This window comes from Thalassophryne amazonica, chromosome 2 (genome assembly GCF_902500255.1).
Source record: "Thalassophryne amazonica chromosome 2, fThaAma1.1, whole genome shotgun sequence".
Classification (NCBI taxonomy): Eukaryota; Metazoa; Chordata; class Actinopteri; order Batrachoidiformes; family Batrachoididae; genus Thalassophryne; species Thalassophryne amazonica.
In genome coordinates this window covers 154,315,513-154,342,238 of record NC_047104.1, presented here as the reverse complement: position 1 = coordinate 154,342,238, position 26,726 = coordinate 154,315,513, and the positions used below count along the sequence as shown (strand labels likewise).

General features: G+C 41.2%; 2 protein-coding genes across 2 annotated transcripts in view; both read right to left on the bottom strand.

Moving 5' to 3' along the window:
* Window positions 1-1,275: 1,275 nt before the first annotated feature.
* LOC117504513 overlaps window positions 1,276-26,726 on the bottom strand; it is a 117,024-nt gene continuing 91,573 nt past the window's right edge. The window contains exons 3-4 of the mRNA XM_034163969.1: window positions 18,127-19,200; window positions 1,276-2,454 (exon numbers count right to left, since the gene is read on the bottom strand). Coding sequence (XP_034019860.1) covers window positions 1,319-2,454; window positions 18,127-19,200 — 2,210 coding nt within the window. The 3' untranslated portion in view covers window positions 1,276-1,318. The remainder of the gene's footprint in view (window positions 2,455-18,126; window positions 19,201-26,726) is intronic.
* Window positions 17,916-23,574, bottom strand: LOC117500912. Its single transcript, XM_034159702.1, has 2 exons — window positions 23,346-23,574; window positions 17,916-19,200 (listed from the first exon to the last, which is right to left on the bottom strand). Exons 1-2 carry the CDS (start codon window positions 23,542-23,544, stop codon window positions 17,999-18,001), a joined length of 1,401 nt encoding a protein of 466 aa, XP_034015593.1. The 5' UTR covers window positions 23,545-23,574; the 3' UTR covers window positions 17,916-17,998.

Below are 26,726 nucleotides of genomic sequence, written 5' to 3'. Positions count from 1 at the left end.
TGCCAAGCTTTCTTGAGGACCAGTTCTTTTGTGTCAAATTGAAGGAAGTTTACGATAATGGACCTGGGCGTTGCTCCATGGTCGGGTCTCCCAGCCCCAGTCCGGTGCGCACGTTGTATCATGAGTCTTGTCTCTGCGGAGAGATCCAGCTCTCTCTGCAACAGGTCCTCCACGAAGCATATAACCGAGTCCCCTTCGGAAAGTTCCAGAACTCCGAAAATGCGCACATTATTTCTGCAGCTCCTTCCTTCTAAATTTGACAGCTTAGCTTTCAATATTTTCTGCTCTTTAAGAACCATTAAGCAGAGCATCTTTTGCTTCCATGTTCCAATCTTCCACTTCACTTATGCGCGTTTGTGCTTCGTTTAATGTCTCCCGTTGATCTTGCAGCTCTGTATTAGTGTTGTCAATTCTCTTGTTTATGTCCATCTTAAATGTTTCAAACTCCCTCTTGAAGTCAGCCTTAACTTCATCTTTGAGAGACAAAAATCCGTCTTTTATTTCTTTTCGTAGTTCCACAATTTGCATGGTCAGTCCAGGTATCCCCTCTCGTGGCTCCGAGGTGTTAGCCGTTAGCATGCTAGCTTCGGCCGTTAGCATGCTAGCTTCGGCGATTGGATTTTCTTCCATTTCGGCGTTTTCTTGAATTTTGTTTCGGGTGTTGCGAGTCTCTCTCTTCTCACGTTTGTCACCCCCACTCATCACACTCTTTGATGTATGTATTCAGGCTTCTTAGTTGTTTTGTGGGGTATAATTACTTCTCCTGGCAAGACCTCTGATTTAAGCTGCCATTCCCTCGCTGTCCAACCGGAAGTCTGCGACTTTTTGGGTTTTAAGCAGGAGGTGTCAGAAAAGTTACCACAGCAATAACTGGCTTGCGGCGGCCAAGTGTTCATAGCAACGTCGCTTTTTGATCCTTTGATGTCGGCTCTTCCTGCCACTGTGAAACAGAATTCACCATACGTTGGATTGTTCACCCAATAATAGGGAACGTAACTGGGATTAGACCGTCGGAACACAGGTTAGTTTTACCCTACTGATGATGTGTAGTTTCAATATCAGTACGAGAGGAACCACAGATTCAGACATTTGGTGTAGGTACTTGGCTGTGGAGCCAATGATGCAAAGCTAGCATCTGTGGGATTATGACTGAATGCCTCTAAGTCAGAATCCTGCCTAGATGAAGCGATATTGAAGCGCTGTGGATTTTTGGTTGGCCGGATAGCTGGGGCCTGTCCCCGGGGCCTTACAAGCAGAGCCGTTCTTGACTGGACTGGGGCGCGGATGGCTATGTGGCCACCCCCTCCTTTTTCGCACCTCATGTTTGTGAAGAACCTGGTGCTAAATCACTTGCAGACAGCCTGATATGAATTTTCATGTGGTGTTTCAGATTGCACTTGTGTCCAAATATCTTACCACACTCAGAACAACAAAATGGTTTCTCTCCTGTATGGATTCTCGTGTGTCTGTTCAGAGTGGCCTTTTCTGGAAATTTTTGACCACACTCAGAGCAGCCAAATGGTTTCTCTCCTGTGTGGCTTCTTCTGTGCTTGTCTAATTCGTCCTTCCGTCCATATCTTACGCCACACACAGAGCAGCCAAATGGTTTGTCTCCTGTATGAAGTCTTGTGTGTAGATTCAAATGGCTCTTTTGTCTAAAGCATTTACCGCATATAGAGCAGACAAATGGTTTCTCTCCCGTATGAAGTCTCATGTGGATGTTCAGATGGCTCTGTTGTCGAAAACTTTCACCACACTCAGGGCAGCCAAATGGCTTCTCTCCTGTATGAATTCTCATGTGTATGCTCAGATAATCCTTTTGTCCAAATTTCTGACCACACTCAGAGCACCCAAACAGTTTATCTCCCGTATGACTTCTCATGTGTCTGTTCAGATTGCTCTTATGTCCAAACTTTTTACCACACTCGGAGCATCTATACCGTTTCTCACTTGCATCTATTTGCTTGTTTTGGTTTGAACAGCTCATGTGATCAAATTTTATTCCATAATCACAGCAGTTCACTTCTTTCTTTGCTATTTGACACTGATCGGTTCCAGACACCTCACTGCTTTTCAAACAATTTAAATCCAAATGAGGTTCTCTGGCTTGCTTCCAGTCATAGCTATCGTCAGTCTCCGTTTCAGAAGAATCTGAATGCCTGTCATAATTATCTTGTTGTAAATCGTGATATGGATGAATGTTGTGGGCTGGATGTGGTCCTCCATAGCACTGTCCGTCAGTTTGGGGTTTTTCTTCACTTTTGCTGTCAACACCAAAAAGGAACTTGGTGATATCAACCCCCTCCAGGTTATGAGGCTGATTTCCTTCTTCTTGTATCCAGACTTCCTCCTGTTCCTCTTTAATATTTGGTGGCTTTGAGTCCTCTGGGTGCAGATTCAGATTACCCTTCTGCTGTTTAGGGACAATGTCACTTACTGGCAGCTGTTGCATGTCTGCAAGGAAGTAAAAAATTGAATAACAATATAAGAACATTCAGTACAACATAAATATGACATCATGTTTTTGCATCATGGCAAACTGCTCAAATCAGTTTATTTTATTTATATAGTGCCAAATCACAACAATCTTACCTCAAGGCACTTCACACGAGTAAGATTTAACCTTTCCAAATCCAGCATATACAGTACATATTGATGAACATGCCATTTCTTAACCCCCCCCCCCCCCCCCCTTTTAATAAATCTGCAAAAAAACACTTTGACACATAAGCCTAAGTCTCAATGGACCAAGAACCATCATTTCAGTCTTGTCAGAGTATAAAAGAAGGAAATTGCTAGGCATCCAGCTTTTCACTGATGCAAGGCAAACCTCTAATGCCGTGTTCACACCGCACACCACAAATTCGCATCCCTCGCCTGGTGATGGACGCGCCACCATCGCCCGGTGTGTCGCTCTGCTTGAGCCGCGTTCACACCGGATGCCACGCGACGCTACAAATTCATCATTTGTGGCAGGAGCTGCGTCTGGATGACGGCCGCGTTCAGCGGTACTTCTAACTCTCCAGGACCCAGTTTGAGGACCTCCTGTCCCGTTCGCACGTGCACGTGATGAAGAAGAAAAAAAAAAAAAAAAAAAAAAAAAACTGGCTGCCGGTGCTGCTGCTCACTCTTCCCTCAAACTTTGTCATAATTGTGTTATAAACCAGTCACCATTTGTTTTATTATACATCTGTGTAGTTAATAAATAAAATCTTCACGGGCGATTCGTTCATGCATGCATGCGAAAAAAAAAAAAAATCGGCTGCTGCCACTGCTGCAGTGCTGCTGCTCGCTCTCCCCTCCAACCCTGTCATAATTGTATTATAAACCAGTCGCCATTTGTTTTTAGTATACATCTGTGTAGCTAATAAATAAAATAATCTTCATGGATGATTCGTTGGACGCGCACGTAAAAAAAAAAAAAGTCTGCTGCCGCTGCTGCGGTGCTGCTGCTCGCTCTCCCCTCAAACTCTGTCGTAATTGTGAAAAAAAGGACAAAAGGGACATAAGTCCTGCTCACAGGCTGGCTGCCAGAGACAGGACATGTCCACATCAAGCATAAACTCCAGACATCTAGTATAATCTCCACATCTCTACATATCCAGTCCCTGATTGGTCATCGCGATGTGCCAAGACGAAAAAGTTCAGATTTTTCAACTTGGGGAGGAGGGCGGCGCAACGCGTTATCACACCACAAACGCGCCAATCACTCAAAATTGCTTCATTTGCGTAGCATTGCGTGGCTTGAACTTTTGTGGTGACACAATGCATCCTTCCATATGGATTACATGGCAACCTGTCGCCGCCATCGCTTGCGTGTTTTCCGGTGTGAACGCGACATAAGGATTTTATGTGGATTAGATTACCAGCAGTTATTGGCATGTATAACTGAGTATCAACAGCATTGCAATGAAAGGTAATCCCAAAATACTGCAATATGTGCCCAAAGGGTGCTATATAAAGGGAGAAAAGCAGGGGGCCGAAGATGCCACCGCCTCCCTGAAGCCCACAGGAATGGTGGCTTTTTCTGGATTAATTTGTCCCTCAATGACCTTTATACAATCATCAACCTTCAAACCAAAGGTAAAGTGTACAATTCCTTCCACAAATTTCAGGTCATTTGAGTGTCTTTTTCTGACTCCGTGTTGTGAAGTTGGTCATATTTGCGGCCTTTTCTGCCAAACGTATTTGATCCATGATCGGAATGAAATCAGTGTGCATATTGCAAAAACCTGATGGGAGGGGAAGGAGTAAAATCAGAAAAGTGACAAATCATAGGCCTTTTGCGGTCTCCATCATTTAGCAGATGTGTTGGTTCGCAGCACTGCAGAGAGCTCTGATCTAAAGTGGTTTGGTTCGTCATAGCCAGGAATATGAGTGAAACTTAATACCATGTTACAGTGCAGGTAACAAGCAGTGTTTTGTTAATCACTGGCCTTGAATTACGGCCTGCCTCATTTAGGCACCGTGTCTGAGCACGGTTTGAAGAAAATAAACGGCTGGTCTTTTAATCATAGAAATATGGTGCCAACTTTCCTCAAATCAGTGAGTGTCAATGCTGAACTTCATTTAGTGCCTCTGTTACTGGGCATGTTCCCTGGGTGTGATGAGCCAAACAGAACCACTTTAGATCACAGCTCCTCCGCGGGCTGCGAACCCTCCCGCAGCCGGCGAGAAAATATTCTCCTTTTTCCCTCCCGCGTTGAAACCAGAAGTGAGCTTAGAAGCGCGCTCATTGGTCGCTTGTGGTTGGGCGTATATGCTCGCGAGTTTACTTTATTGACCCAACGGTTGGGCGTATAGCCACTCCGTAACGTTATACGGTGTAGTGACACCAAATTCACAGTACACATCAATGCTCTCCTACTGGTTAGACTTGTTTTTCTGCAACGTTTCTATTACGATTTATTGCGCCGTGAACTTCGAATCTCTTACTAGTTTCCTTGTTGCTAGGCGACAAGACATTTGACAGTCACTACTAAACATGTCGTGGAGTTCGTTTACAAAAGGTTTAGTGAACGAACCTGCTGTTTTGGCGAACGTCGGGCTTGAAAACAGCTTCCAGCACGTTCATTAGTTTGTTTCCGTCTTTAAAATGCCACTTTTCTTCTTTCTGCTCTGCCATTGTTCTTTCAAACAAGCCAAATAGTGCCCCTTCAGCAGCAGTTAGCCGGACTTCCAACAGGGGTCTCAGTAGTATGGCTTTAAATAGGTTTGCACAAAGCTATTAAAACTTTTTCCCCCTTAAGTAAAAGAACGAAACCTTTTTTCTTTTTTCAACGGCTAACAAGCTACATTCTGTAGCTTCGTAAGATAAAACAGGAAACGAATCTCTTGTTCTTACCCTATTATGGCGGTTTAAATCAAGCTTTTACCTGCAATACCGCCACCATCTGGACTGGAGATTACATTAGAACTGTTGTAACATCTCTTTGAGAACGCGTGCATGTGTAACATGAAAACAGCCCTTTACGTACCTGAACTCTTCTGCAACACTACCACAATGCTCCTCCCCGTTTCAAATGTTATTTCTCATCTTTTGTTTTCCAAACTATTATTTTTATTATAACAGAGATTGGCTCCCAGAATTAATTTAATGTAATTTAACCTTTTTTTTTTTTAGTCCCATTGAGATCGAACTCTTTTGCAAGGGAGACTTTCTTTTGTCATCATTCCAGCTATTTGCTGCACTGCGTGACCAAATGCTGCACTGCTTCCTCCAGCTGACACTGATTACAGAGACCTATTGTTTTTTTGTTTTTTTTTTACCCATTGTGTTCAATGTGTTGTAAAAATTTACATGACCAACTTCGACTCGACTGATAAAGGATTCCTCCGGTCTGGGTCTATCATTACACTCCAACATGACTTTGTTTCTATTCATCTGCTGCATCCAGGTAAAGCGTGAGCATCCCCATGGCTTCCTCTAGCCCCTGGGATTCTCAATATTAAAGCGCCTAGAGATGTTAAATCTTGCACAGCAAAATGCACCACATAGCAATAATGTCAAAGCTCACATTCCCTCACATTGCAAGTGATACTCCTTATCTTAGTCTCTCCAAGTATCTGCTCATTTTATACAAAGTCATTCCAGTGGTAGCCAAGGATTCTCCAATGAGATCTGATACCAAAGACATCAAGTCATCACCTTAGGTAAGGAACTAGTGTGCAAGTCTCATAACCACACTTTAAAACAGGAAGCCCCAGGACCATAATGACATCGGCCCATAATCATTTGTGTAGTACACATACCATCAGCAGTCCGTTTGATTGTCGTCCAGTGTCTTGCAAGAATGTTGATATCTGAACGGATCAATAACTAAAGCTCAGACGAGCTGAACGTCACTCATCCATGTGTGAGACAAAAAGCAACATTTTCATACAGAAGCAATAGCTGCAAGAACGTTTTATCAACTACGAGGGTAGGCTGAAAAGTTCTAAGGCTGACTATGATGCAGTTGTCGAATTGAACAAATTCAGGGTTATTTTTCTACATAGTCTCCCTGTAACTCCACACACTTCTTCCAGCGGTGCTTGAGTGCTTCGATTGCCTTGGCATAGAAGCTTTCATCTTGAGAGTCAAAATAGTCCTCAACGGCAGCCATCACCTCATCATTGCTCCGATAGTGCTTCCCAGCCAAAGTTTTTTTCAGGTTTGGGAACAGATGAAAGTCCCAGGGTGCCAAGTCGGGGGAGTATGGTGGGTGATCTACCAGTTTGAATCCACACTCGTGGATAGTGGCCATGACCACTGTTGATTTGTGAGCTGGGGCATTGTCTTGATGGAACAGCACCCCTTTCGTCAGCTTTCCTTGTCGCTTCTTTTTGATAGCCTCGCATAACTGTCTCAGTAGGTTAGAATAGTACTGTCCATTTATGGTTTGTCCCTTTTCAAGATAGTCCACGAACACAATGCCCTTGGCATCCCAGAAAACTGAAACCATGACCTTCCCCGCAGACGAAACGACCTTGGCCTTCTTTGGAGGTGGTGACCTTGGGTGTTTCCACTGCATTGATTGTTTTTTTTGTCTCTGGTTCAAAGCGGTGAACCCAACACTCATACTGGGTAAGAAAACGTTCCATGTAATTGGCTGGATCCTCTTCAAATTGCGCCAAGTTTGCCTTCGACATGACTAGCCTGGTGCGTTTCTGATCAGGCGTCAGAAGACGTGGCACCCACCGAGCTGACACCTTTGACATTCCAAGTTCTTCATGCAGAATGTGTTCAATTCTCACGGGATATTCCCACAGCATCTGCTAGCTGATTAATCGTCGATCGTCTGTCGTCCATCACCATTTCATGAACAAGGTCAATGTTTTTCTGGGTTGTGGCTGTTGCAGGCCGCCCAGACCATGGGTCGTCTTCAAGGCTCTCTGCCCCTCTTAAATTCAGCTGCCCACTTCTGCACTGTAGATATGGAGGGAGCTTCATCCCCTAATGTAGCAACCATATCCGCATGAATGTCCTTGGGCTTTAACCCCTTCTTATGCAGGTACTTAATCACACTGCAATGCCAGATTTTGTCCATTTTTGCCGATTCCCTCTACCACGAACTTTCAAACTTGGCTATGAACCACAAACTACCTCACAACCTGGAAGAAAAAACACAGTCATCAGAAGAGTTGAACTTAATGTATGCCAAGTTTTTTTGAAATGGCATTTCTCCTTCTTGGTGAGCCTTAGAACTTTTCAGCCTACCCTTGTACTTTAACTATTTACGCACATTGCAGCCGTCTCTGGCTGGAACGTGCGTGTAGGCACGCGTTGTAGTGAAGACAAACCTGTTGTCAATGTAGCAAGGTGAAGTCCGGATTGAAAAGATGTTCCTGCTAGCTTGGCTAGCGGGGTATTCCCCCTTTGGCTGACCTGGTAGATTCTTGGTCTTGAGTGCGAACGCCAATTTGTGACCGGAGGACTTATTTTTGTGGCAGGGATGGCAGTGGGATTCGAACACCGGATTGCTCCCCCTCAAATTCGAACACCGGATTGCTCCCCCTCTAGACCAAGACTATACCAGGTCAGGGGAATTCCCTGCTAGCCAAGCTCTTTTCAATCTGGATTTCACCTTGCTACAGCAAGACAACCAGATCTTGGAGCTGCAGGAGCTGTGGACAGCACAGCTCGGTCCGATACCAGCCGTCAAGTCACCACATCATGAATTTTTCGTTTTGTTTAAAGCGCCAAGGTCGCCTTTTGCTTCATTTTTCTTTTGTTAGTTTTGGTTTTGTTTCCACTCTGGACTCGCAGACTTTTTGGTGATGGCAGAAGTGCAGGCTCATTTGTCCACTTTTTCTTGATGATTTGAGGCTTTTTTCCTTCGTTCAGCTATTGTAGTGTGTCATGTGACTGGGCCCTTAGTCTCAGTCAATTTACTCTTCAATTTTTTTTTTCTTATTTTTGACTTATTTCTATATTTGTTTATGGTAAATCTGTGTGGAGTAGACAGTTCTCAAAAACTGAGTGACTATATAAGAAGGTGAAGAGTGAGGTAAGCCACCAAGACACCAGGACAACCCTGAAGACTTCTGTGGCTTCAATCACAGCCACAGAAATCTATAACTTCTTCAGGGTTGTCCTGGTGTCTTGGTGGCTTTCCTCACTCTCCACCTTCTTATATAGCCACTCAGTTTTTGAGAACTGTCTACTCCACACAGATTTACCACAGAGTGGTATACTGTTTGTATTTCTTCATAGTTCATGTAAATAATGCCCAAGACATAATCAGTGTCTTGAGAATGTTCATGTATCCACCCCCTGACTTGCCCGAAGAAAACTGTATATAAAAGTGATGGTTTACATGTGCTATACTAAAGGGGGCACTTACTTATTCACATCATCATTTTGGCTTTTAGATTTTTAATTAATTTATATCAAACTGTAGAGATTTACTTTCACTGTGAGGGTAAGAGCATGATTTTGGAAATTCTAATATATGCGGCCTGAATTTTTGTTTTGCTTTTTGATGTCCTAATAAAAATCTAACATGTAAAGTGTCAAGGGGGCAAACACTTTTTCACAGCACTGTATGTACAAACATCAAGCTAAATATTTAGCTAAATGTTGAGACAAATATGCACCTTAATAAAAGAGCTAACTGTTCCTTCCTGAAAGACAGATTAATAAAGTGTCTAACGTAAGGCAGGTTTATTCAAACTTAAAATTCATGGGTATTTTGTTCTGGAGTAATATTGTAGCCTGCGGGCTTATGATGTCAATTTTAATTGCAATTTCAGGTGAACTTCTAAAATATTAATAATATAATAATAAAAAATGTCTGTCTGTGCAAAATTGTTTTGTTTTTTTTAGGTGGTGGTGGTGGTGGGGTGCTCGGATGGAGTGTCGCCCAGGGAGTAATTCAGTGTAGAACCGCCACTGCTTCTGATGAATGGTAGCAGTGAAATTACTCCAATGGAGTGCAAAAATGAAAGATCTTTGCCAGTGTTGAGCTTTGCAAAGTGTTTTGTGATGGCTGAGGTCCTGTCACTCAATCCCAACCAAAAAAGGGTCCTGCACATTTTAAATTATATATAAAAACATCTTCAATTATCTATGCAAACATAAAAAGATAAGGATTATTTTTCTTCTCCTTTTATTTAAAATATTTGGGCAAAGGTTCAAAGCATCCTGCATTTACTGAAGTTTTAACTTCCATTTTAACAATAAATTTTCTTTAGATATAATTTCAGTTTTCAATATACGTAAGTGAGGTGAAAACCAAACATAAAATAAAAATACAAGTACAATTTCAATGGTTAAAACAGAACATGCCCCCCAATAAGGCCACACCTCCAAAAACACACATGTGCACTGTCTGAGAAAACCAAATATGAGCGCACCTGAGGAGGAAACAGCATTTAACCTGGCGAGATGAAAAATTCAAGATCTCAGCGTCTATCTATTTTGAGAATGTACTCACCAGCCTTCAAAAAAAAAAAAAAGGAGGGGAAAAAAGAAAGCCAAATGGGTGACACATCATGATCTGAACTTACTGATATGATTTAAAGAAATCTGCCTCAAATATACACAGCAAAGATAAATTATGACCAATTAGATGAAAAATCCCTGCGTCCTGATCCTGGATAAGCGGTTGAAGATGAGCGAGTGAGTGAATGAAAAATCCAGATCTGGCAATCTTTTTCCTGATTCCATTTGAACTCAACACTTGAGGACACCATTAATTACATTAACAGCAGTTTTTAAAATACAAATTACAGTCCTGGGTTCAAGCCCCAGACTGTCCGCGGATTGTCAAGCAAAGCCAATTCAGCGCCTTGGGGGATCTTCACCAAGAATGGATTGAGGCTGTGCATCAAGTCACCATACACACATGTCAAGGAAACGGGCTACAAGTATTGTATTCCAAGGGGCAAATCACTCCTGAACCAGAGAAAATGTCAGAGCAGTATTATCTGGGACAAGGAGAAAGAAAAATAACTAGACCTTTGCCATATGGTCCAAAATAAATTTTGTATTTCTTTTGGAAATTCCACCCCCACAAGTCTGGAGGAAGAGTGGAAAGGCACAAAATCCAAGTTTCTTGAAGTCCAATATAAAACTTTCACAGGCAATGATCGTTTAGGGTGCCATGTCATCTGCTGGTGTCCATAGCCAATTCAGCAGTTTACCAGGAGATTTTCATGTATTGATAAACTTTATGGATATATCAATTTCCTTTATCAGCAGGATTTAGCACTTGTTCAGTGCCAAAATGACTACTACCGGTAAATAGTTTGATGACCATGGTATTACTATACTTGACTGCCCAGCCAACTCACCTGACTTGAACCCTATAGAGACTATATGGGGTATTGTCAAGAGAAAGATGAGACACACCAGACCCAACAATGCAGATGATGTGTAGGCTACTATCAAAGAATAACCTTACTGTCAATATTAGCTACAAGTGACTGCAAGAGACAGAGTCAAAGTAGTGACTTGCCATTCACTTTCAATTGCTATTTTGTAGTGACAAGACACTATGGTCACCCTGCTGCTAGCTTGGCTGGGCCAAAATAGACCAGAAGTCTATTTTATGCAAATACAGAGCGACTCGACAACTGTCAATCCAAGTGAATAGGCAGTGTGTCATCAGACAGCAGCTTGCTCAAAGAAAATAAACTAAGATGGCGGAAAATCCTCCAAAACAGCTGTATCTGCATAAATCAAACATGTTTCTCACATATTTTCTAAAGGTTATGTAGCAAGAAATAAACACTTGTAAATCTAAAAACACAGTTTTTGTAACCAGATAACACATCTGGAGTGATTTACAAGACATCTTACAGAGTTGTTAGCGTGAACACCCATCAAGCGACAAATCCAAATACTTGTCACCGTGATTTGTAGCTAATGTGACCATAGCATAACATTTCAGCAGTGCCACAGGCTGATGGCCTCCATGCCATGGTACACCAGCGCAGTAATTTGTGGAAAAGGCGTCCCATCCAAGAACTAAACATAAAACATGTTTTTCACAAGTTTGACATTCCTGGATAATGAGTCATTTTTTTAAACTTAACATTGTAATATTTTGAGATGTTTTCCATTTTCTATGTTTTGGTTTTATATATACACACACACACACACACACACACACACACACACACACACACACACGCTTGCAAAAGTATTCAGCCCCTTGGTATTTCATGCATTTTAATTTATTTATGCCATTTCAAATACAAAAAGTAAATCAGGTTTCTCAATATAAAAATTTGGAAAATGAGGAGGAGGGGGGTTTTCTTTCACCAAAACATCAAATCTCAGATGTACCTTCTGGCAAATTGTAGCTGAACCTTCAGGTGTTTTTTTTTTTTTAAGAAAATCCTTCTCTATACCTCTTCATCATGAAGCTGTATAACTGGTGATGCAAAATGCAAAACTTGCACTATGCACAATTTCTCCAATCAAAGCCACATAAGTCTATAACTTCTTATGGGTTGTCTGAGTGACATGGTGGCTTTCCTCACTCTTCTTGCACAGTCACTCAGTTTTTGAGAACTGTCTGCTCCATACAAATTTAGCATAAAGTGTCATACCGTCTGTATTTCTTCATAATTTATGTAAATAAATTCCAAGACATATTCAGTGACTTGGAAATGTTCATGTATCCATCCCCTGACTTGTCTGAAGAAAACTAGCAATAAAGCTGATCATTTGCAGGTGTTATACCAAAGGGGCCCCTTAGATTTCTTTGAAATGTAAGGTGCAATACAAATAAAATGTATTATTATTATTACTTATGCAACTATATATATACATATATATACATATATATACATACGTATATATATATATATACACACATATACACTCAAAAATATAAACGCAACACTTTTGGTTTTGCTCCCATTTTGTATGAGATGAACTCAAAGATCTAAAACTTTTTCCACATACACAATATCACCATTTCCCTCAAATATTGTTCACAAACCAGTCTAAATCTGTGATAGTGAGCACTTCTCCTTTGCTGAGATAATCCATCCCACCTCACAGGTGTGCCATATCAAGATGCTGATTAGACACCATGATTAGTGCACAGGTGTAAAAGGCCACTCTGAAAGGTGCAGTTTTGTTTTACTGGGGGGGGGGGGGGGGGGGGGATACCAGTCAGTATCTGGTGTGACCACCATTTGCCTCATGCAGTGCAACACATCTCCTTCGCATAGAGTTGATCAGGTTGTCAATTGTGGCCTGTGGAATGTTGGTCCACTCCTCTTCAATGGCTGTGCAAAGTTGCTGGATATTGGCAGGAACTGGTACACGCTGTCATATACGCCGGTCCAGAGCATCCCAAACATGCTCAATGGGTGACATGTCCGGTGAGTATGCCGGCCATGCAAGAACTGGGACATTTTCAGCTTGTAAGAATTGTGTACAGATCCTTGCAACATGGGGCCATGCATTATCCTGCTGCAACATGAGGTGATGTTCTTGGATGTATGGCACAACAATGGTCCTCAGGATCTCATCACAGTATCTCTGTGCATTCAAAATGCCATCAATAAAATGCACCTGTGTTCTTCGTCCATAACAGACACCTGCCCATACCATAACCCCACCGCCACCATGGGCCACTCAATCCACAACATTAACATCAGAAAACCGCTCACCCACATGACGCCACACACGCTGTCTGCCATCTGCCCTGAACAGTGTGAACCGGGATTCATCCGTGAAGAGAACACCTCCCCAACGTGCCAAACGCCAGCAAATGTGAGCATTTGCCCATTCAAGTGGGTTACGACGAGGAACTGGAGTCAGGTTGAGACCCCGATGAGGATGACGAGCATGCAGATGAGCTTCCCTGAGACGGTTTCTGACAGTTTGTGCAGAAATTCTTTGGTTATGCAAACCGATTGTTTCAGCAGCTGTCCAAGTGGCTGGTCTCAGACAATCTTGGAGGTGAACATGCTGGATGTGGAGGTCCTGGGCTGGTGTGGTTACACGTGGTCTGCGGTTGTGAGGCTGGTTGGATGTACTGCCAAATTCTCTGAAACACCTTTGGAGATGGCTTATGGTAGAGAAATGAACATTCAATACACGAGCAACAGCTCTAGTTGACATTCCTGCTGTCAGCTTGCCAACTGCACGCTCCCTCAAATCTTGCGACATCTGTGGCATTGTGCTGTGTGATAAAACTGCACCTTTCAGAGTGGCCTTTTATTGTGGACAGTCTAAGGCACACCTGTGCACTAATCATGGTGTCTAATCAGCATCTTGATATGGCACACCTGTGAAGTGGGATGGATTATCTCAGCAAAGGAGAAGTGCTCACTATCACAGATTTAGACTGGTTTGTGAACAATATTTGAGGGAAATGGTGATATTGTGTATGTGGAAAAAGTTTTAGATCTTTGAGTTCATCTCATACAAAATGAGAGCAAAACCAAAAGTGTTGCGTTTATATTTTTGTTGAGTGTATTTATTTTACAGCTGAAAGGTTTCGTGTTTCCCAAAAGTTCAAAGTTTGCACAGCAGTTAAACAGCAAGAGAAGAAGAAAGAGAGAGACGGACGGAGAGAAAGCGAGAGAGAGAGAGGAAGAGAGTGCTGTCTTTTCTCTTTAAGTCTATAAATATAAGGATATAAAAGTCTATAAAAAAATAAAAGTATTTGATTCTTTCATCAAAACATCAAATCTAGGCTTTCATCTCAAATACACCATCTGGCAAATTGTAGCTCAACTTTCAGGTCTCCGTTTTAAGAAAATCCTCATAAAATCAACAATACTAATATTAAAGCAAACAGAGCTCTGGTATCGGATCGGAAAAGTATCTTATCAGCAGATATCCAAATTCAGGTATTGGGATCGGATCAGAAGTCAAAAATTGTGGATCAGTGCATCCCTAGTCTCAATATGAAGGTGTCACACAAGTCTCTTAACCAATCAGGCATCTCCTTTGTCATTATAACCTCATCCTGTTCGACTGATCTAGAACGCCTTGTATAATCTGGAAATGAGATGCAAAGATTGTCAATGAGAGTACAGCAGTGTTCATAATAATAGTGCTATGTGACTAAAAAGATTAATCCAGGTTCTGAGTATATTTCTTATTGTTACATGGGAAACAAGGTACCAGTAGATTCTCACAAATCCAACAAGACCAAGCATTCATGATATGCACACTCTTAAGGCTATGAAATTGGGCTATTAGTAAAAAAAAAAAAAAGTAGAAAAGGGGGTGTTCACAATAATAGTGTGGCAGCCAGTGAGTTTGTCAATTTTGTGGAACAAACAGGTGTGAATCAGGTGTCCCCTATTTAAGGATGAAGCCAGCACCTGTTGAACATGCTTTTCTCTTTGAAAGCCTGAGGAAAATGGGACGTTCAAGACATTGTTCAGAAGAACAGCGTAGTTTGATTAAAAAGTTGATTGGAGAGAGGAAAACATACACAGGTGCAAAAAATTATAGGCTGTTCATCTACAATGATCTCCAATGCTTTAAAATGGACAAAAAAACCAGAGACGCGTGGAAGAAAATGGAAAACAACCATCAAAATGGATAGAAGAATAAACAGAATGGCAATGGCTCACCCATTGATCAGCTCCAGGATGATCAAAGACAGTCTGGAGTTACCTGTAAGTGCTGTGACAGTTAGAAGACGCCTGTATGAAGCTAATTTATTTGCAAGAATCCCCCGCGAAGTCCCTCTGTTAAATAAAAGACGTGCAGAAGAGGTTACAATTTGCCAAAGAACACATCAACTGGCCTAAAGAGAAATGGAGGAATATTTTGTGGACTAATGAGAGTAAAATTGTTCTTTTTGGGTCCAAGGGCCGCAGACAGTTTGTGAGACGACCCCCAAACTCTAAATTCAAGCCACAGTCCACAGTGAAGCATGGTGGTGCAAGCATCATGATATGGGCATGTTTCTCCTACTATGGAGTTGGGCCTATATATCACATACCAGGTATAATGGATCAGTTTGGATATGTCAAAATACTTGAAGAGGTCATGTTGTCTTATGCTGAAGAGGACATGCCCTTGAAATGGGTGTTTCAACAAGACAATGACCCCAAGCACACTAGTAAACAAGCAAAATCCTGGTTCCAAACCAACAAAATTAATGCCTCGCAGATGTGAAGAAATCATGAAAAACTGTGGTTATACAACTAAATACTAGTTTAGTGATTCACAGGATTGCTAAAAAAGCAGTTTGAACATAATGGTTTTGAGTTTGTAGCATCAACAGCAGATGCTACTATTATTGTGAACACCCCCTTTTCTACTTTTTTTTTTTACTAATAGCCCAATTTCATAGCCTTAAGAGTGTGCATATCATGAATGCTTGGTCTTGTTGGATTTGTGAGAATCTACTGAATCTACTGGTACCTTGTTTCCCATGTAACAATAAGAAATATACTCAAAACCTGGATTAATCTTTTTAGTCACATAGCACTACTATTATTCTGAACACTACTAAGTAAACCATGAATGCACCACTGTCTAAAAACAAGCCAGCAGAAGATGGAAGAGACCCAACGCCAAGTCATTACATGTTCGCAGAGAAGAGCAATTTGCTGGTGGTTAATGCTAATCTTGGACCTCGGAATCTGGTCTGCTTAAGGTTTCTTCCTCAATATCATCGGAGGGAGTTTTTCTTACCACTATCGTCTGTGTGTTTGCTCTAGGGCTTGGTAAGGTTAAACCTTACTTGTGTGAAGCGCCTTGAAGAAGCTCTTTTTTTCTAAGTCTGCTGCAAAGTGGTACCTTAAAATCCTAAAGCCTGATTTATGCTTCTGCAACTATGTAACGCCATGGCCATGCAATGATGTGTGTGTTATCCAGCAATAGGGGTCTCCAATTGGTTCAAAATGCTGTTGCCAGACTCTTGACAGCAGCAAAGTTTGACTACATTACACCCATTTTAGTATCTCTTCACTGGCTTCCTGTCTCTGTGAGGTCGGATTTTAAGGTTCTGCTATTAACATAGAAAATTATTCACAGACTAGCACCTCCCTACTTAGCTGACCTAATTAAACCCTACGTACCGACCTAGGCTCTGCGTTCTCAGGGTGCAGGACTACTTTGTGTCCCAAGGGTGAATAAAAAGTCTGCGGGCCACAGAGCTTTCTCATCATGCACCTGTTTCATGGAATTATCTCCCTATGGAGATAAAATGGTCTGATTTTGTAGAGACATTCAAGTCCAGACTTAAGACGCATTCATTCTCCCTATCGTATGGCTAGCATACTGGTATAGTAGGGAACTATGATTCCTATTTTTTTTACATTCATTTTATAAGTAATGGAACAGGTCTCATCCTCAACTTTATCTAAATTCTGGGTCTGTTAGTGAAGCTTTGGGCTAGTGGCCGGGATCACCTTAGTATTTTCTCTGCTTTCCTGTTGATTTACTGCTGATGAATTATACCTTAGGTGTAGTTTTTCCGGCCGACTGATTCTGCTCTTTTTCTCTGTCTGAGACATGGATAGCCGGATAGCTACTGAAGACAGGGTGCCGGTGTCACCGACCGAACGGTGCCCCCTAAATATTGGTCCACCCTGATTTGCTGCGCATGGAACATTTCAGACCACAGCAGCACATCTGAGTGTGACTCTCTACACCCAAAGCAATCAAAGGGAATAATGTGATTATTAACCATCAGATGACAAACTAACATGAGCGTACAGCCTGCTTGGTTTAGGTCCTGTGTCTGTGCATGGTTTGAAGAAGAAGAAAAAAAAAAAAAAATACATGGCCGGTCTATTAATAAAGGAAATACAGGACCCACTTTCCTTAAATCGGCGAGTGTCAGTGCTGAACTTCATTTCATACCTCTGTTACCAGGCACATCCAGACTGCTTTGTCCAGTACATGCAAGGGGTTTATAACGGGAATACATTATGATGGAGCCGGATGTTTTGTCCGACGTGAGCAAAAATCTGTTATATACGGTGTTTATTGTATGGAAAACCATACAAAAGCATTGGAACTTTTCTTTTGTCTAGTGAGTGTGAATATCCGATTTATACCTTGACGTTTTAGACGAGTTTTTAACTGTATACCACCCCCCCCCCCACACACACACACACACACACACACACACACACACACACACACACACACACACACACACACACACACACACACACACACACACACACACACACACACACACACACACACTACCTTCACTACATTCCTTCCCACTGTCACCAAGTGCTTGCTCACAGGGGGTCGTTTTGACCATTGGGGTTTTTACGTAATTATTGTATGGCCTTGCCTTACAATATAAAGCGCCTTGGGGCAACTGTTTGTTGTGATTTGGCGCTATATAAATAAAATTGATTGAAATTGATTGATTGACTACATTTGAAGGTGTGCCCACCACATACTGCACGGAATTTTTTGGGGAAGGTTTACCTCAACAAGAAGTAGGCATTGAACAATAAAATGCTGCTACGAAACTCAAAAAATAAAACCTTTTATAGCTGCAATATATGGCCTACATGACTCACGTCTCACCTTTTGCACAGTAACAGATTTGGCATGTCAAAAACCACAGGTGTTTGATTCGCACTGCTCATCTGGTCCAGGGGGTAGGAGTATTTCTTCCTTAAGCCAATCACAACACTGAAAAGACAGTAGCTTCTCTCTGAAGTCAGGGTGCATGGGCTCACCAAGATGACTTCGGCTGCGTAATGATATTCCCTTACGCCGCATCATTCTTCTGCACCAGCTGAGACTTGCTTTGAACTCACTAGTGGGAATATTCAGCTCTTCGGCGATCTCCAGGGCCTTCAGTCGGATGGCAGCTCTGGTTATAGGCAGCCCCTCATTTCTTTTATCAACCACATACTGCCACACTTTCCTGTCAATTTCCTGAAAGCGGCCATTTTTAGGACCACGGTAAGCTTTTCGCTGACTGTTAGAATTTTTAAGACAATCTTTTTGGGTTCGCCATCTACGAATATTACACTCTGTCACACCGTATTTTTTGGCTGCTTGATAGTTGTTTGATGATTCTGCTGCATTTATCACCATGAGCTTAAAGTTAGCGTCATAACTTCTCCTGAGGTGCTGGTTAACTTGCCTGACTTTTGAGCCGCTCCGTTCAGGACGATCACCATGTCTCTCAATCATGCAGCCCCTGCACTGTGAGCTATTTAAAGGTACAGTTCGCTTTAGTCCTGAAGGATACTCTTGTTCCACATGTATTTGGTGAAACTTACTGTTATGAATATATACTGCATCATCGTTTGTCAGGCAGTTTAAACCTGAATGAGGTTCTTCGGTCTGATTCCCTTCATAACTGTCATCAGTCTCAGGTTCAGAAGAGTCTGAACTCCTGTCATCAGTATCTATTTGTAAATGGAGATATGGATCTGAGATTCTGGCTGGTTGTAGCTCTTCACAGTCCTCTATACCAGCTTCCATTTTCAATATTCTATGATCAGTTGAGTTGCAAGCTACAGGCTCTGCCTCTGCACTGTAATCAGTTTTGCTTTGATAAAACTGCAATGAATCCAAGTTCTCATCATTATTTTCAATCTTCACAGGAACAGCAGTGAAATGGAACTTGGTGAAATCAGCCTCCTTCAGAAGTGAAGGCTGCTTCTCTTCCCAACTTGTCCATGGTTTCTCGTGTTCTTGTTTCACATTTGGAGGCTTTGAGTCTTCCTGGTCCAGACTTAGATTCCTTTCCTGCTGCTCAGGGACAATGTCTTCTTTATTCACCAACAGCTGCTGCGTGTCTGCAAGGAAGTAGTTTAAGGGTTAATAAAATGGAAAACATTTACTGAAATAAAGATAAGACAATGAAGTGGTGAGGATGACAACAGATTAATGTACCGAGATAATTGATTTTTTTTTTTTTTTAACATCATCAGGAGTGTAAGTGTGGCATGTGACAAATTCTTAAGTTGGACAGATGATACATTTTCACATGACATTAAAATAATCAACTGTCCAGTTATCTCTCCGTAAGATGTCAGACTGGTATCATTTCTTTCATGCACATCTTAATATGATGTCTACCACTGTGTGTGAAGTTTCATTAACATTCACAAACAGGTTCAGAAGGAGCTGTGCTTACAAGACTTGGGGACAGATAAATGAATGGACAGGCAGGATAATTCATATATGCTCTACATAGGTTTGTGGGTTGTATAAAATTTTATATGTACAGGAAGCTTGTAAAGAAACATCAGTACTGGAATTTTGTGGTCATACTTGGAATTTTGGTTAACTCACTTTCAGCCACATTTTGGACTATTTGATGACAAAAATAGGGGTTGGTGTTAGCAAAAAATATGGAGATGGTTATTATGAACACGAAAATGCAAATCATTAACCAAATTATCTATTCTTACCCCCCGTAGATACCTTCTTATGTTGAAACTCCCCAAATCATGCATTTTCCACTCCAAAATGCTGCCTGGCAATGGTAGGACGTCTCTACCTGGAAGTTCACTATGCTTGAGATACCTCACTTTCCCTGCTGAAATCAAGTGACCTCTTTTGCCTCATGTAGGTAGGAGATGGTACTATTTCATATAATTAAACACTGCAGTGTATTACCCCATAAAAATATGGGGACATTATTATGAATAAGAAAATATAAATCATTGACCAAATGATTTAGTCTAACCCCCCTGTACATAATACCCCCTGAAGTCGAAAACCCCCAAATCATGCATTATGTCCATAATGGTCCGTTTCATAAATGCTCACATTATTCAAATCTCACAATATCTACAATGTTCCTGTAATATTTTTTTGCATGTGATAAAAGAAAATGTTACTAGAACAGCTTTCTTTATTGGTTTATAGGCTCTTTGTCATTTCCAGGCAGCATTTTGGAGTGAAAAATGCATGATTTGGGGGGTTTTCTACAGGGTTAGGGTTAGGGTTATAATAATAATACCAACCCCTAATAATACCATCAGTATGTGGCACAGATGTCTACTACTACTACTGGGGAGAAGTACGCCGCTCAGGTTGCTATGGTGCATCGGTGAATCTGTGATAAATGGACTGCATTTATATCACACTTTTCCATCTGCATCAGCTATACATCAGCTGCCATACAAGGTACTCACTACACACTGGGAGCAATAGGGGATTAAAGACCTTGCCCAAGGGCCCTTAGTGATTTTCCAGTCAGGCTGGGATTTGCACCAAGGATTTTCTGATCTCAAGCCCAACACCTTAACCACTACACCATCACCTCCACCTGTGATCAATGGCAGCATCTGTTTGAGGAAGCTGCATGCACCTATCCAGGATTGGTGTCTCCTGGCTCATACAACCCCTGGCAAAAATTATGGAATCACCGGCCTCGGAGGATGTTCATTCAGTTGTTTAATTTTGTAGAAAAAAAGCAGATCACAGACATGACACAAAACTAAAGTCATTCAAATGGCAGCTTTCTGGCTTTAAGAAACACTATAAGAAATCAAGAAAAAAAAATTGTGGCAGTCAGTAACGGTTACTTTTTTAGACCAAGCAGAGGGAAAAAAATATGGACTCACTCAATTCTGAGGAATAAATTATGGAATCACCCTGTAAATTTTCATCCCCAAAACTAACACCTGCATCAAATCAGATCTGCTCGTTAGTCTGCATCTAAAAAGGAGTGATCACACCTTGGAGAGCTGTTGCACCAAGTGGACTGACATGAATCATGGCTCCAACACGAGAGATGTCAGTTGAAACAAAGGCGAGGATTATCAAACTCTTAAAAGAGGGTAAATCATCACGCAATGTTGCAAAAGATGTTGGTTGTTCACAGTCAGCTGTGTCTAAACTCTGGACCAAATACAAACAACATGGGAAGGTTGTTAAAGGCAAACATACTGGTAGACCAAGGAAGACATCAAAGCGTCAAGACAGAAAACTTAAAGCAATATGTCTCAAAAATCAAAAATGCACAACAAAACAAATGAGGAACAAATGGGAGGAAACTGGAGTCAACGTCTGTGACCGAACTGTAAGAAACCGCCTAAAGGAAATTGGATTTACATACAGAAAAGCTAAACAAAAGCCATCATTAACACCTAAACAGAAAAAAACAAGGTTACAATGGGCTCAGGAAAAGCAATCGTGGACTGTGGATGACTAGATGAAAGTCATATTAGTGATGAATCTCGAATCTGCATTGGGCAAGGTGATGATGCTGGAACTTTTGTTTGGTGCCGTTCCAATGAGATTTATAAAGATGACTGCCTGAAGAGAACATGTAAATTTCCACAGTCATTGATGATATGGGGCTGCATGTCAGGTAAAGGCACTGGGGAGATGGCTGTCATTACATCATCAATAAATGCACAAGTTTACGTTGATGTTTTGGACACTTTTCTTATCCCATCAATTGAAAGGATGTTCGGGGATGATAAAATCATTTTTCAAGAGGATAATGCATCTTGCCATAGAGCAAAAACTGTGAAAACATTCCTTGCAAAAAGACACATAGGGTCAATGTCATGGCCTGCAAATAGTCCGGATCTTAATCCAATTGAAAATCTTTGGTGGAAGTTGAAGAAAATGGTCCATGACAAGGCTCCAACCTGCAAAGCTGATCAGGCAACAGCAATCAGACAAAGTTGGAGCCAGACTGATGAAGAGTACTGTTTGTCACTCATTAAGTCCATGCCTCAGAGACTGCAAGCTGTTATAAAAGCCAGAGGTGGTGCAACAAAATACTAGTGATGTGTTGGAGCGTTTTTTTTTTCATGATTCCATAATTTTTTCCTCAGAATTGAGTGATTCCATATTTTTTTTCCCCTCTGCTTGGTCTAAAAAAGTAACCGTTACTGACTGCCACAATTTTTTTTCCTGATTTCTTATAGTGTTTCTTAAAGCCAGAAAGTTGCCATTTGAAATGACTTTAGTTTTGTGTCATGTCTGTGATCTGCTTTTTTTCTACAAAATTAAACAACTGAATGAACATCCTCCAAGGCCGGTGATTCCATAATTTTTGCCAGGGGTTGTAGTATAGATGTCTGCTCATCCTGGCTTACTCACTGTGCAACCGACTGAGCCTGAATGCTCCTGTTGTGGATACAATGAACTCAGCTCAGTCATTTATCCTGGATGCCTGAATCCTACGTTTCGTGCAATGGGCCCCAGGTGGGACGCAATCCCAGGACGTTCTTGCTGAGGCACAACAGTGCTGAACACTATCCAAAATAGTCTCGTCTTAGCATATTCAGAATGGAGCTGGCAGGCACTGACGTCCTTCAACTTCAGCCTCGTTTCTGCCCCTTTTCATTGATAGACCTGACGGTTTCGCCTTCCAACCCAAATGTGTAACCACAGACACACACACAAACCTGTTCCTTACAGAATGCAACTGTGGACAGTCACAAAGAGCACTGCTCCCTCTCAGTCAGAACTAGGCCCAAAAGTTGATGTCTCAGCTGCGGAAGGATACAACTTTTGAAATATGAACAATACTTCTGCACCCAGACCACAGTCCGGAAGGGATTTATTTTTCCAGAACATGCTATGACAGGAGCATGAGAGCGTGACGGGGGGTTAGAGTTAGACAGTAAAATAAAGTAAATCCGCGTCACGATATTAAAAATCCAGTGACTTGCTGAAGTGGGTCACGTGATTATGTCATCGCGCTCGATCAATCACAGCGAGTTTCAGACAAATACCCAAACTTAATCCTCTTACGGTTCCGGAAGAATATCCACTCTGCCTAATAAGAATGAATCCAGGTGTCATTGAGCGTAACAAACCCATTGTAGTCATGTTTCTTTTTCAGAAGACAAGGCTTTACCTGTTGCGTGATCAATCTTAAAATAAAGTGTAGAATACTCAAACTGAAAGAGATTTGGTAGTTAACAACGTGCTTCTAAGTTAAATCTTTAAAAAGTTGTAATTAACAAACCTGCTCTGTATAAACAAACGTCAGGCCAGAAAACAGCATCCAGCACTTTAAGTCGTTTGTTTTCTTCTTTTAAACGACCGATTTCCTCTTCGTACTCCGCTATCGTTCTTTCAAACAATACAAATACTTCTTCGTCGTCGTCAGCAGCAGCAGCCAGTCGTTGTTTCAGCAGCGTTCTCAGCAGTCGGACCTGAGACATTTTTATACAAAGCCTCTTGAAAAACCACTGTGTTGCAAGAAATACGACCAAACTTTGCAGCTACAAAGCTAAATGTGTAGCTTTCTAAGCTAACAGGAAAGCAGCCTTCTTCAGTTTTTTTCTTTAGGCTGATGACGTTCAGCGATAAGATGTGTTACTGCCACCTACTGGTCGGGAGTCTTAACAGGAGATTGTAGGGCCTGACTAGGCAAGTATCAGTTCAAAACCCATCCATCCATCCATTTTCTTCCGCTTTATAAATATGGCCTGACAAAACCATAATACTGCTTTCAAAGTCCAACAGCAGTGCTGTCTTTGCAAAATATCTACTAAATAATAATAAATAATTAGTGTGTCACCATTAAAAGCAATTTTCCAAAAACAGTTTTTTCCCCCCACAGTGGCCTTGTGTATTTCATACAGTATATCATCATAAAACCAATTCAGCATGAACAAATAACCTTTTGCTTTATCTTTTCACGTAATCTTTTTCCTGTCCACTCGGACAATACGTGTCCTTTTTCCTCTTTATATCACAACCCCAAATCATAAAAGGTTGTGACAAAATGTGAAATGCAAACTTAAGAGTGGAACATGTAGTTCCAAATCTGCCTCTCAGTAGACCCCTTCTTTTCATGTGGAGCACCAGGCTGAAGCAGTTTGTGGCCTGCTGTCACTGAAGAATTATAATGGAGCAGATAACTGTAGCAATCATTCACTTCTGGAAACTGTATTTGAATTTTCAATAGGTGACAAGGTAAGAGACAATTAAAGATTTACACAGGAGTCAAAATTTAAAAATGATCCAATCACATTGAAAACTATACCACATTATTTGCCTGAACATAAAGATTCCAAAAAGGTATGTATGGCTGAATGTTATGGAGTTATGGTGTAAAAACAGCAAGAATGGTGGCAAACATCAATTTCAGTTTGTACAGGAGACAAAATTTAAAGTTGCTCCAATTTTGGTAAAAAAGTGACACAAATTATTGGTTGAGCTAATAGGATTAATAAATGACTTTTTGACTTTGTCAGTAACCTCTATTTAAACAAAATAAAAGTAATCTATTTTACAAAATTTTAAAATGCTCTATTGAAAATTATGTTTGTGTTGTTAGGGTCAGTTCCGACCCAGTTATAAGATTCTAAAACAATAATTTGTGCCAAAACTTAAATTATAAACACACTGTCAGCTCACGAACACTTTCAAGCCAAGCTGAGCTATAATTAGGGGCGTCTCTCTTTGCCTGTTAATCTCCTGCCCTGAACAGGCAAAACAAACAAAGACAGACATGTAAGGCATGCACAAGACCAATTCAGTTCAGAGTTGGTGACTTGCAGAGTACACATCTCCAGACTGCAGAATGTGAAAATGAGAAGACTTACAATAGGGGAGGTGATGGTCTAGTGGCTAAGGTGTTGGGCTTGAGTCCAGAAGATCATGGGTTCAAATCCCCACCTGACTGGAAAATCACTAAGGGCCCTTGGGCAAGGCCTTTAATCCCCTATTGCTCCCAGTGTGTAGTGAGCGCCTTGACATCGGGGTGAATGTGAGGCATAATTGTAAAGCGCTTTGAGCGTCTGATTCAGATGGAAAAGCGCTATATAAATGCACTCCATTTACCATCCATTTAACAAGCCAAGCTCTGGATCTTCACTGAAAATGAGGCAGAGGACACAGAGCTGCAAAGTGATACGGATGAGCTTCTGAGGAGGAAGATAATGTCGAGTATCAACTAGAAGACACAAACATATCTGATGACGATGTCACTGGTGCTGAAGCTGCTCCTGCTGAAACATTCAAATCCAAATGTGGTAACATCTGTTGGAGCTCAGAACATCCTGATTTACATGGCAGGGCAGCTGCTGCAAATGTCATTGAAATGACCCCTGGGATCACAAAGTTTGCTGTGATGACAGTAAACGACATTGAGACATGTTTTGATCTGTTTATGCCACTGTCACTAAAAAAGTCATCATATGGATGTATTTATTGGTGGTGTTCTTCTTGCTGGAGTATACAGATCAAGCAATGAGGCCACTAATAGTCTCTGGGAAGTATTGACAGGCAGAAATATTTTCCGGGCAACAATGTCACTTCAGACATTTTGATATTAACATTGATTTTCACAGGTGTTCAAATACTTATTTGCAGCAGTAACATACAAATAAATTATTAAAAATCATACATTCATACATCAGACGTATCGTTATCTTTGGCTGCTTTCAGTGATGCCGGTATTTGGTTAGACTCTTTCTCTCCGATTGTTCTGTCTGAGTTATTTTCATTAGTTACTTCCTCCAAACCATCAACATGTCTATTAGACCCCATTCCTACCAGGCTGCTCAAGGAAGCCCTACCATTAATTAATGCTTTGATCTTAAATATGATCAATCTATCTTTATTAGTTGGCTATGTACCACAGGCTTTTAAGGTGGCAGTAATTAAACCATTACTTAAAAAGCCATCACTTGACCCAGCTATCTTAGCTAATTATAGGCCAATCTCCAACCTTCCTTTTCTCTCAAAGATTCTTGAGAGGGTAGTTGTAAAACAGCTAACTGATCACCTGCAGAGGAATGGTCTATTTGAAGAGTTTCAGTCAGGTTTTAGAATTCATCATAGTACAGAAACAGCATTAGTGAAGGTTACAAATGATCTTCTTATGGCTTCGGACAGTGGACTCATCTTTGTGCTTGTTCTGTTGGACCTCAGTGCTGCTTTTGATACTGTTGACCATAAAATTTTATTACAGAGATTAGAGCATGTCATAGGTATTAAAGGCACTGCGCTGCGGTGGTTTGAATCATATTTGTCTAATAGATTACAGTTTGTTCATGTAAATGGGGAATCTTCTTCACAGACTAAAGTTGATTATGGAGTTCCACAAGGTTCTGTGCTAGGACCAATTTTATTCACTTTATACATGCTTCCCTTAGGCAGTATTATTAGACGGTATTGCTTAAATTTTCATTGTTACGCAGATGATACCCAGCTTTATCTATCCATGAAGCCAGAGGACACACACCAATTAGCTAAACTGCAGGATTGTCTTACAGACATAAAGACATGGATGACCTCTAATTTCCTGCTTTTAAACTCAGATAAAACTGAAGTTATTGTACTTGGCCCCACAAATCTTAGAAGCATGGTGTCTAACCAGATCTCTACTCTGGAT